The 12,550-nt window shown below is 34.5% G+C and overlaps 1 protein-coding gene across 43 annotated transcripts in view; it reads left to right on the forward strand.

Moving 5' to 3' along the window:
* LRRFIP2 (LRR binding FLII interacting protein 2) overlaps positions 1 to 12,016 on the forward strand; it is a 68,732-nt gene extending 56,716 nt beyond the window's left edge. For 23 of the 43 annotated variants that reach the window (XM_046938150.1, XM_015281642.4, XM_015281646.4 and 20 more), the window contains 10 exons: positions 146 to 316; positions 823 to 915; positions 2,661 to 2,753; positions 6,378 to 6,479; positions 6,729 to 6,861; positions 8,129 to 8,178; positions 9,067 to 9,187; positions 9,776 to 9,855; positions 10,270 to 10,374; positions 11,094 to 12,016. In XM_046938150.1, coding sequence (XP_046794106.1) covers positions 146 to 316; positions 823 to 915; positions 2,661 to 2,753; positions 6,378 to 6,479; positions 6,729 to 6,861; positions 8,129 to 8,178; positions 9,067 to 9,187; positions 9,776 to 9,855; positions 10,270 to 10,374; positions 11,094 to 11,204 — 1,059 coding nt within the window. In that variant the 3' untranslated portion in view covers positions 11,205 to 12,016. The remainder of the gene's footprint in view (positions 1 to 145; positions 317 to 822; positions 916 to 2,660; positions 2,754 to 6,377; positions 6,480 to 6,728; positions 6,862 to 8,128; positions 8,179 to 9,066; positions 9,188 to 9,775; positions 9,856 to 10,269; positions 10,375 to 11,093) is intronic. The other 20 variants (XM_046938161.1, XM_046938160.1, XM_046938162.1 and 17 more) reach the window with 2 other exon arrangements.
* The last annotated feature ends 534 nt before the right edge of the window (positions 12,017 to 12,550 follow it).

Consider the following 12,550-nt stretch of genomic DNA (forward strand, 5'->3'; position numbering starts at 1 on the left):
GGAAATTGAGCTTTATATCCATAAAGATGTCACAGAAATAATAGATCAGAAACAAAAATAGAGAGTTTGACTATGTAACACTTCAATTTTTATTATTAAAGCAATTAATAAAAAAGATAAATGTAACCCTTTCTATTACCTATAGGATTCACTAGCTGAAGTTGAAGAGAAGTACAAGAAAGCTATGGTTTCCAATGCTCAACTAGACAATGAGAAAAACAACTTGGTGTACCAAGTAGATACTCTAAAGGATGTCATTGAGGAGAAAGAAGAGCAAATAGCAGAGTACCACAGGGAAAATGAAGAGAAGTCGAAGGTATTAATTTCTGAGGTGGTTTTCTTCCCCCCCCCATCCCTCTATAAAGATAGTTCATAGGAAGCCTCAACTTCTCAGTAAGAAGCAGTCAAAATCCTCTTGGATAACAGAAGAATCTATCCAAACACTAAAGCAAAATATTCATTTGAACTGGATAGGATGAGTTTGGTGACGCTTCCTTGGAAACAGAAAATCTATGTGGCAGTTTTTTTTTCAAGCAATACATAGATAAATTGTTATCACTGATATTATGCATAAACCTTTATAGAGTCTTCTGTCTCCATTCCTTATCTCATTAAATGAATTTTCTGTACAGTAAGTATCTGGGGAACTTACCTAAAATTTAATCTATGGTTTTTAGACATTATGTAGTTAAAATTTCTTAAGTTGTTACAGGGGTTTCTCAGATAGTGTCATGTTGAGATAGACTAGTAACTTGTGTAACTTAAGTGTATTTAAATTGCATGTCCAACCACAAATAAATAAAAATCATGAATTCAATACAGGAATTGGAAAGACAGAAACACACGTGCAGTGTTCTACAGCATAAGCTGGATGAACTTAAAGAGGGCCTTCGACAAAGAGATGAATTGATAGAGGTATGTTGATGTGTGGTAATTGTGATAGAACTTGTACAAATAAAATCAGTGTAAGATTTGAACAGGAATAGTCATCACACACAAAATTAGCTAAAGTATTAAGTCCCATTTTTAATACAGAATGTATCTTGTTTTAGAGAATAGAATTTAAGCTAATCAGTCTTATGAAGTCTAACTTAGCTTATGAAGTTAAGAATGCCCATGAAAGATTTTCATGTGTGTTACATATTAGAAAATCCTTTATTTGTTTGGTAACCGTGTTTCTCATGTGAATGTGCCTTGTACTTTTACTTTCTTCTGAGAACAGAGATAATGCTTGTATGACCTAAATCTCTTCACACAACCAGAAGTTCTGAAGCATGGACAGTATAAATTATTCTTCTTTGCTTTTTCCCAAAATTTCCATTTTAGCTATTTCTGTTTTTTGTGACCATCAGCCACTGGAATTTTTAGTACTGAACGTTTGTTTGCTTTCCAGTCAGGCATAAATGCAGCAATGTTTGTCGATGTTGCTGGGTCATATCCTTGTTGCTGTTTTTTCTTTTGTAGCGTAGTGCTATATTTGAAATATATTGATTAAAATGTCTGAAAACAGTCAGCAAGTATACTTCACTTTCAGAGTGCTTGATTCACATGCTCTTCTTTATGCTTTCAGGACAGTTTTATATCAGTTAAACGCTAGTAAAACCACTTGTTAAGACAAGTGTGTAAAAAGCACTAAAGCTAGTGCTTTTTGCCAGCTTAACATAACTAGTTCCCAGAATAGCTATAATTCCATAGATATCGTACTGTCCTTGTCAGCTAAATTTTCAGTATCAGCTGGTCATGAATCTTCTGCAATAGTTCATCTTCTCCTATTGTCATGTCCTATGCATTTACTATATTTCTAAATTTCTTTGCTGAACAGTATTGGGTATTGCAACTTGTCCATGTACTGTGATACTTCTTACTGTTTTTGCCTAATGTTGCAATGCTTTGAAGGCAGGTTACATGAAGAATATATTATATATGTAATACTCTCCTCAGCAGTTAATTCTAGATTTTTTTTTTGTTCTTGTTAATGGTCAATATCTTGCAAACACCAATTTCAGTTTTAAATTTATTGGCTAAAAGCTGGCTTTATGTTTATTTAATTAAGTATTTATTTTGCCACCAATGGTAGACAAACATATTGAATACAACTGGAGGCTACAAATCTATTAAAGATTCTTGCATTAGTATTCTTACATCCATAAAGTTTGCTCTATGGCAGTAACCTTCCTAATGTATTACATTATGTGGTTTCTCTCAGTCTTACTCCATAAATGAGATTGTTTCTAGATAACAGATTGTGTATATCTGGGGAGGGGTTAGGGGAAGCTAGCAGGTGGGATAGAACACTCGCTTCCAAACAGTACTTAAAGGTGTCTGAAAACTATCACGTAATAATTGTTTGTCTGAAGAAGGCATGTTATCTCCAAACTGAAGTGGGAATAGTTACTGAAGAACAGTAGTGCTAGCTGTACAACGTTCTGCCCTTGACATGAAGAAATGGAATAAAATTACAGTTTTTCTGCATGAATTCAAATGAAAAATGTTATGCTATGCATAGTCACACTTTTTCTTTAACCTCATGTTCATATACTCTTTGGTTGGCTTTTACTGCTTTATTTCCTTTACCTTCAAATGTGAATTTTTGTGGGTTTTTTTCCTCATTTCTTACTCATCTTTCCTCTTTTATTCTTCCATTATACTATTTACTACAGGAGAATCAACGCATGAAGCAGAATATAGATTGCATAACCAAAGAGGTGTTTGATCTCCAGGAGACAATTAATTGGAAAGATAAAAAAATAGGGGTAGGAAACAAAGATGGGGGCACAAGTTTTCTTTTAATTTTAGAAGTAGACTAATTCCCCTCCTCCTCCCAAGGAATGCTGTGTACTCCAAAGAAATGAAGGCCACTCTCAATTTAAATATTTTAAAAGTTTTGCAGTCATCTTGTTTGGGAGAGGAAATGAGCTCCACTTTCTTTACTTGCATAATGGTGAATAATACTAATATATGTAAAATATGGAATTAACTGTTATGCATATTTTTTTTACAGAACATTTTTAACCTTTAGTCAAGACTTGTAAAATTAACTATTTTGTTATCCTTAACAGATATAAAAATTGTTCCTTTACATTGATTCATTGATAGTTTTACACAGAATTGAAATGACTTTTAATGCTTTTAGTCTTTAAGAAGGTAAATTAAATTTTTCAAAACCTGAGCAGATTTCAAACCTTCCTAGTGATTTGACTGCTACATTTATTGCTGTCTTAGCAGTTTGCCTAAAATCGGTGGATTTTTAAATGGTCTGCTTTCCACTATTTGGAATAGTGGAAAACACAGGGAGCTGGAGGTGCTAAGGGTTAAAACGCAGAGAAGTCTCAGTGAATACTTGTTAAGCTTGTATTGAGCATACCTAGTGCTAAGATATGCATACAGACTTGAGTTGAACTCTCCAGCCACACTTGCACATTTCTGTATTGTGCTGTTGATTTTTGTAGGTTCTTACTTTGGATACAGTACTGAACCAAGCTGACTGTTACCAAGTCTTGGAACTGAGAGCTGAAATTGAAACATTGGCTATATCAGCTCTTTTGAAGAGTATCTCTGGTGTTCCTGTGTAGCAGGAAAGGTGGTACAAACAGAGTCATGTATTTGTTACACAGCTTAATATAGTTCAGGCAAGGTTTGTCAGCTTTGCTTCTGGGCAGTCACAATGAAAAAGCTGCCTCAGAGTCAGGCTTACCCTAAAAAATAATTACATGGCCTGAACTTGTGGCTGTTCTGGACTACAAGTAAATTGCCTAGTGGTAAGAGGGAGTTAGCTGGGTAGTCTTCAGAAGGAAAGTGTCTTTTAGTAACTTCAGGATTGTTTCTACTGAACTAATTTTACACCAGGATTTTGACTTACTAAGATTTCTTTGAATATTAATGTATTTGCTGGAGCTCAAGTCAATGTGAAAAGTTATCTTTTGCTTGTGGTGCCCAGATTTATTTAAAAAAAAAAAAAAAAAACCACACCCTCTTTCTTCATGTCATTTTTATTGTTTCATTCCTTCAAACCATACTGCAACCCTCTTGTCCATCATAAAAATAGTATTTCAACTTCAATAGTTTTTTTTTTTCCTGAATATCCTCCAGGAAGCTTATTTTAATTTTGTATTAACTGATCATATTTCTTTCATATTTACTCTTCATTACCTCTGTGTATTAGACTGTCTCAGTTTCTGTTTTTTTCTTTCAAATACCTCACCACAGTTAATGCAGAAGCTATTACCTTTCTAATGTTCAAAGAACTAAAAGGTACCTTGACAATTATTTTTTTTCCTTTAGTTTCTGCAGACAGTCACAAAGTCAAAAGCTAAAAAATCTTACTTGCAGTTTGTGTTCTTATCTCAAACTTAAGATCTCCTGCTTCTTGAAATGTAATAATGCCACTTTCTTTTTTTTTTCTCACATTACCTGAAATGTTTATGCATTTTCCTTAGCCCTCAGTTTTTGTCTTTCTCCTCAGTACTGAGTCATCTTGCTAATTTTACTCTATTCCAGCTTCTGAATTTCTGAAGCTTTGCAAAGGGAGTAGTTCAGATTAGAATTATAACCTACCTCTAAAATGTATGCAAAACTGGTGGTACCTCAGAGGAAGGAAGAAAGGCAAGCAGAACAAAGATAGCATGACTTGTTTTACCCATGCCTCCTTATAGTATCCTGTTTCTATAATGCAATCCAAATTTGTAGTTGTGCCTTGTTTTAAATGTGGTCAATTTGAGGATGTTGAACAAAACCTTTAGGTTAGTTTATTACTGAAATGTACGACTGTTTTAGTCTAGTATGCGTGTGACCAATTTGAAATTAGCAATGGTGTGTCTGAGTTTGGTATAGATTTCATGAAGGTATTTGGAATATTTAATAAGTAGCACCCTAGACAAACACTCTCTTTACCAGACAGTCAGATTTTAATCATGTTGGTATGTTAAAACATGCTTGTAGAGTTCAATTGGCCTGAATTTGTTGTTATTACTACTTTTTAATTTTCCCAAAATAGAATTGCAGTAGTACAAGATCTAGTGTAAAATCCATGTCATATCATAACCCCCAAGCATACAAAAACTAGTAGTTTTACTAAGATTTTTCAGTTCTGAGTAGTTATTAATCTTTCCATAGATAGAGGTACATGGTTATAACAATTTCCTGCTTGCCAGCACTTCTGTGTATAGGGAGAGGATAGAAAAGGTGTTCTGGTAAGGCTAGCAGTATCACAGGGCATTGCCAAGGACACAGGTTCTGCATCTGCAGTGTGGCTTTAGGCCTCTGTGTCCACCCTTCCATATGGGTGAACATAGAACACTCACCCCCACACCACTCCTGTATACTTCAGAAATGACAGTCATCTTTAAGTGGAACACAAAACAATGTACTGATTAAGGTTCTTCACACTGGTGTTAGAAAGATATAGTATGGGTCTGGAAATGAAAGGATGTCTTATAAACTTTAATATTAGTACGTAACATTTAAAATATAAAGTTCAGCATACTACAATTATGTGGAGCAATTACAAACAAATACAGTGGTATTCACCTTCATTTCTTTCTTGTTATCATTCCTTCCTAAATGCATGATGCAAAGTTTAGGTAAATAACTTTCTTAGGAAAACTTGTGCATGTTTTTGCAGTTGCTCTGTAGTCAGGATTATTTGTAATGCATGTGATATTGAGCTTGAATGGAATACTGGGATCCTGCCCAGTTCAAGGGAAAATGTCTGATTAACTGCCAAGTATAACTGAGCTGCAGTTTAGTTAGGTAGGCAAACCCATCTATGTCCATATGTTGTGCTTTTAGTTGTGATCCTTTCTTGTGCTGGAATAGTACTGCTAGTGCTTGTTTCTGCTTTTCTGTAAAAGTGATTACTTTGCTTATAGTAAAAGGTGCTTAGTACAAGTAACCTAGACTTTTAAGTAGATGACCGACTTAATTTGTGCAGTGGTTCAGTGAGTACAATGAGATTTCTACTTCCATACCCTGTAGAAGTTAGAGAAATTATCTCAATGAGTGCGATGCTTCAAGATCTTTTTACAATTGAATTCCAGTAAATTTTATATCTGGCCATGTTAATAAGAATGACTTACTCTTCTGGTGCTTTGTTGATATCAGAATCTATCAAAAATAGAATATCCTAAAAAATTCTATAATAGAAATTAACTAAGACCCTCTGGGAAAAAATTTGTCATGAGAAACATGGCAATGAGGCTACATGTTTGACTTACAAAACGTAGTTGTTAGGTGTTAGATATATATACATTTTACATACATAAAATACCCCTTTTAATTTCTCTTATTAAGCTTTTTGTATTTATGTTTAGAAAATCTTTCTGCTATCCATCATCTTTTTCTCTATGCCATTCTTTTTCTTGCTATCTGCCTGAACCCAGGCCCTAGAAAGACAGAAAGATTACTTTGACTGCATTAAGAATGAGCGAGATGAGCTCAGAGAGGAGTTGGCTGACCTGAAGGAAACAATGAAGAGAGGAGAGGTATGTTGGTAGTAGCTACTTTACAGTATCTGAAATCCAGCAATGGGGCATGAAATCAAGGTCAATGAAAAGGAGGAAGAATGGTTACTATTCTTATGCAGTCTCAATACATGACCTTGGGGTAGGTCAGATGGAGCGTTTCATTGTAACTGTTTCAATCTCTTCAAGAAGGCTTTTCAAAAATTTTCTGTACGGTTGCATTTTAGCAGTGGTGTTGTATGAGTACCAATTTCTCTTTTGTACTTTCAGAAACATGGATTAGTTATAATCCCAGATGGCACACCAAATGGTGATATAAACCATGAATCAGCAGTTGGTGCAATAACAGTTGTATCGCAGGAAGCTGCTCAAGTCTTAGAATCCGCAGGAGAAGGACCGCTAGGTAAAAGTATCCAAAAATAAGTAGCGTTTATGAAGTCCGCTTGCTTTCTGTTCACTGTAGTATATTTTCGTAGTTGTAAGCCACAAACCTGTTAAGCTCCTGGGATACATAATTACCACTGTTTTTAAGATTGTAATTTATTTATTTACGCTGAGTAAGCAGACATGCATCTTTTCATTAAAAATAAAAAAAATAGGGATGTGCTTTGGCACTTGCAGTCAATTCGTTTTTTTTTGTCCAATTTCTGTTTGACTATTATTGGAAAATATCTGTGACTTGCCTAAAAGTATATTCTTTTGGATTAATCTATTCTCCATGGTGTTTTGTGGTGCAGAGGGCATGCAAATCAATTTTTACAGAGAACTTTGAGTCTTTACTAGTGTAAAACAAGTGCAGAATTTCATTGCATTTCTAAGGAAAAAAAAATCCACAAGTTTTAAAAACAATCAATAGTGATAAAGATAACAGATGTTTTTTCTTTTTTCCCAGACTTTTTTTAGCTTTTTAGTTAAGCTGTGCATAGTCAATACCCTGTAAAACTGTTAGTTAACATGTGGATAACTTTCTCTGTACATTACATCATGTGCAAATATAAAGCATGTAATTGTGCTGTTTAGATAACATGTTTCTGTTGTGAAATACACGTCTTTATGCTTTGTTACTGTCAAAGTTATTTCCTTGTAAACTGCTATAATCATTACATTTCATTATCTGACAGGGTATTTTGTAGCTATTACTGATCTCCTAACTGATTTGAGATTTTGAAATATTCCACTGGGGCCTTTCCCTAATACTTTTCTGTGGTTTGAGAACAGAAACTATAAAGCTTTCTATAAATGTGTACTTTCCACAAGCCTAGTGCTGTACCTGAAGAGGTAGCAGTCTTTAAGAATAAGACAAGAAGAGTATGTGACTAGGAAAAAAACATGTTGGAAATGGCTGCCTCTATACATCGAAACAAAACTGTTTTATTATTTAAAACTAGTCTTCAATTGACTTCTTGGTTGTTAATTTACTTTGAAGAATTACTGAACTCAGAGCTCTTTCTTCTTGAGCTGTTACACTAATATACTAAACAATTAAGTATTTTTTCATTTTTCTGCTATTAACTGAAAGGTATTATGTTATTGCTAGGGAGATGCCAATGTGGTTTTCTCCCAGTGTTATTAGCTTTGTTTGAGGAATGTTTTACTTTGAAAACAAAAATTACAAGAAATAGATTCTTACTTAAAGATTCATGTTTTCTAATAGAACTCTCTTCTTATAGATGTCCGGCTACGAAAATTAGCTGGAGAAAAGGAAGAATTACTGTCCCAGGTAAAACAAGCTGTTCTTTTTAGAAATATACCTTTTGTGTATCCTTTTACAGGATATTAATAAGTAGCAGTAAACAAATATAGGCACCTTTCAATTACTCACCAGTACCTGAGCACTCAAAATAAGACTGAATGTTTTACTTGTAAACTGTCTGACTGCCAGGAATTATCAGCTCTTTTCACTCTGTTTCTGGCACTACAGAAGAAAAAAAAATGTGTTAAAGCAAAAATTGCGTAGTAATCATAAGTTTCTTTTTGGTATTATCCAGAAATACTGAATTCAGTAAAATGTAGCTCGCAGAAGCTTTAGCATCTTTCTGCCAAGCTGCTGAGTGGTAATAGTGTTCTATTTCTTTAATTGCTTCAGTTACCTTAAACAGAAGGTTACCATTACCAAAATAACTGTTCTAACGTAGTTTCAGTATTGAGAAGAGAGCTCAAGAAAACATGTTCAGTGAGTATTCATTAAGAATACTAGTTTCTGTGCTTCTAGTTGACATATCGTAAATATAAAAAATATAAAATGATGTTGCCAACATCTTTTTTTTTTCTGAAAATATACCTACATCTTATTTGCATAAAAATGTATAACGATAGTCATATAAGTGTAAAAATCAATTAAAAGATTTGGTTTATATCATGAATTGGGATTTTGCAACTCCCATTGCAAAGATCGCATGCAGAGAGTCCTCACCTAGCAACGGTTGGGAAATGATTGTGTAGGCAGACATCTTGGAATGGACTCCCTGCCTCTCCTGCATGGCTCTGCTATTCCCACTTGCAGAATGGTCTCAGCAAGTGGCATCTCAGCACTGCTTGGCCTCGCTGAATGTTTAGATGTGCTACTACTGAATTTCTGTGTTTTCACAAAGTGAAACTTGTGTTTCAGGTTAGAAAACTGAAGATGCAATTGGAAGAAGAAAGACAGAAATACTCTAAAAGTGATGGCATGAGTCCAGATATAGTAGGCTTAGAGAATGGTTCTGACTTGCAACTAATTGAAATGCAGAGTACGTATATGGTTACTGTTCAAACGTATTCTTACTGGGGAGATGAAGCCGACTACCTTTTCCCATGTTGTTATACAGTGGTAGTATTGTGAACAGATATGTCATTGTGCAGGTATTTTTTCCTTGGTATGACTCCTTGCAGGAAATTTCTCACTGTATAATAACTTCAAAAAATATATATTTGTGTGGTTAGCTGGTTCTCCATTAACAGTCTTGCCTAGAATGGTTGCCAGTACTTGAACAAATGCATTTTTTAGCTTTTAGAATTTCGGCTGAATTGTTTTTGTTAGTATGTTCTGATTATTTTGTTTGATACAGAAACTTATCTAAAAGACTTAATTATTCCCTAAAGCAAAATATGAGAAGTTACTAAAATATAGCTCAAAATTCAGTGTTGCTTCTTAGAAGCATTACACTACTTTCCGTTCTGAAAAAGCTATTTCTTCAGCTGAATATTTTACTCATTTAATACATTGTCATATACTTGAATATAAATAAAATGGTCTTTTTAATGAATTTGATTTAAAAGGAGTACTGACAGTATAGAGAATTACTCTGAGAAATGTATTCATGTCAATTTTTGTCTAGGAGATGCCAACAGACAAATTAGTGAATACAAGTTTAGACTTTCAAAAGCTGAACAAGATATAACCACCTTGGAACAAAATGTAAGTGCATCTTTCCTCAGATTTATTTATATCATTATGCTTTTTCTGCAAACTTTTACAATACTATTTTCAAGAAAACCTATGAAAACCTATAATTTGATTTACTACTTGTTCTTTAGTTTGCACAGAACAATGTTACGTTTGTATTTTCTTCCTATTTCTTGCAAGTAAATAGCTGTGCATTGTCTAAACGTAAAAGAAAATACAGAGTTAATTTACTAAGATATGAATGTACAGCAGAATGTAAAGAAGGACTGAAGCTAGCATCTTTAAGAGGGTTCATTTGTGTTAGCTTAATTCTAAGAAGGTTGCATCTGACTGTGGGACATGCACTTAGAAATTCAGGAATTTTAGTGTATTAGCAAACAGTGAGGAACATGGTGGTATAATGCAGCATCTTGTTTGGGTTTGCAGATTGGAAGGCTGGAAGGACAGGTTGCAAGGTATAAAAATGCAGCAGAAAATGCAGAGAAAGTAGAAGATGAACTCAAAGCTGAAAAGAGGAAGCTTCAGCGAGAGGTAATTAACTTGATTCACTTGTCTTGAAATTTCAGGCTTGAACTGCACTGTCTTTTATGTCCAAGCTCTCTTTTTAGTAATCTGTTACAGCTTTCAAGTGTTATCAGAAAGCCTCTGACTCTTAGTGCTGCATTCAGAGGACAACTGTAGCACATGAAAGTAGTACCAAATACCACTCAATGTAGTATTGTCCTTGAAAGAGAGCATCTGAAGTTATTTTTTCTTCTAAATGTGGTAACTTGTATACCTTAAACTAATCCCTCCATAATTATTACTGAGGAGCCAACCTTCCCTTAGTCGAGTATCACCATAGGAAGTTTCCATCACCCACCTCACAAAAAGCTGGAAAGAACATGTTTGCCTTGGAGCTACTGCATGACTTGTGTCATGCCTGCTACCAATGGAAATATGTCTCTAGCAGCTAATGACAGTGGTGGACAGGACCTTATCTTTCAATAGCATGTAATGGGAAGCTGTTTGGTGATGACAGTGTTTTATATTCAAGTTTCTTCCCAGTTATTGTGTTAACATTTGAATTCTCGATCATCTGGCTGCAGTAACGATATGGCTACTCTTCAAGTATCAGCCTTAACTCACACAGCACTTTTGTAAAGAGTTTAATAGTTGTATTTCTGATTTTTATTTTTACTGTCAAGGCTTAAAAATAGCAAAAAGCCCTATTAAATTTGGTGGTGATAACTTTTGCTTTCATTTTGTAGTTAAGAACAGCACTGGATAAGATAGAAGAGATGGAGATGACCAATAGCCACTTAATGAAAAGGCTGGAGAAGATGAAGGCAAATAGGACTGCGCTTCTATCTCAACAGTGAAGTGGAAGTTGAAAATACAATAATGCACTGCTCCTTGAATAACTAGCCCCTAGCTCGTTTTTAAATACAGACTTTCATTGGCACACACTATGTGAACACAGAGTTGTTCAGTGGTGTTTTAGTTTCATAATTAAATGACATACTTTTTGTAACTTATGAGGAAAATGAAATGTAGTTTGAATTCCCTTGTGAGTAACAGCAATTTTTCTGTAGCGTTTGATTCTAGAGTCAGAGCTGGAGCATAATGCTGTATGTTCGACCTGGTGATAGAAAACATTTTCACAACTGTGGAATCAAGTTTACTCATGATTTCTTCTGGCTGCTTTAATGATGCTTGATGCTCAGAGACAACTGCATGAATTCAAGACGACACTGTATTATAAACTTAACATATGTTTGCTCAAGACATCACACAGCACAAGTGCCTTTTATCTGGTGCAATTTAGACTTCATTGTTGAAATAACCCTTGAAATCAGATAACGTTTTATTTTAAGATACATTTGGGGTGTTCACTGAACTTTATACATTTTGAAAATGCATTTTTGTAAAATATTTAAATTTATAAGAAAATAAATAGGGACTGTATATAAAAATCTGCTTTTTTTTTGCATGGGCACATCTGAGTTCTAGATAACTTTGTCAAATACTAGCCCTTGATGCTCTTAGTTCAAGAGTACAGATTTTCAGACTTTTGTTGTATACCGTCAATTTGTCATCTGCTGCTGAAGTGTGAATTGAAATTTTAGGGTGGGAGGAAGAGTTGGAAAATGTGGCTAAGGAGTTTATTAAATGGACACTTTACTGACCAAAAGCAGATGCTTTGTGTTTTCTTTAAAATGCCGAGGTTCCAACAGAATAAAGAAAGTCTTCACAGAACAGTGAATTTTGATCTTCATATTCATATTTTTTTTTTTTCACTTTTTAATCTAAAGTCTTTGAAGTAGTGAGTTTGTATTTTTTTTTTCCTAGGCAGGTCTGCTACTTCTTGATAATACCATCATCAAGTCAGTACAAGTTTTTTCGGAACTGTTTTGTCTGTAGCTTATTCTCTGTGGACAGTGAAAGCTGTCAAGAACTTCTGCTCTTTTCAAGCTGGCACAACAGGTGTGTTAATGAATATCACCAGTAGTGGCAATTCTCAGCTGTCTGACACAGTGTTAGCCTTTGTTTGAGGCTAGCAAGGCCAAACATTTGACTTGAGAGGAATCGTTCTTTTGTACTCATATCATATACTTCCCTTTTGCAAATGGTTGCCTGTCAGTATTTCTCAAAACAAAACAGATTTCAGGATGTTTACCATCCCCAGAGCATTTGTGCTTCTGTCTTTTATGAGAGCTTCTTTTCA

The sequence above is a fragment of the Gallus gallus genome, chromosome 2 (assembly GCF_016699485.2).
Source record: "Gallus gallus isolate bGalGal1 chromosome 2, bGalGal1.mat.broiler.GRCg7b, whole genome shotgun sequence".
In the NCBI taxonomy this organism is placed as follows: domain Eukaryota; kingdom Metazoa; phylum Chordata; class Aves; order Galliformes; family Phasianidae; genus Gallus; species Gallus gallus.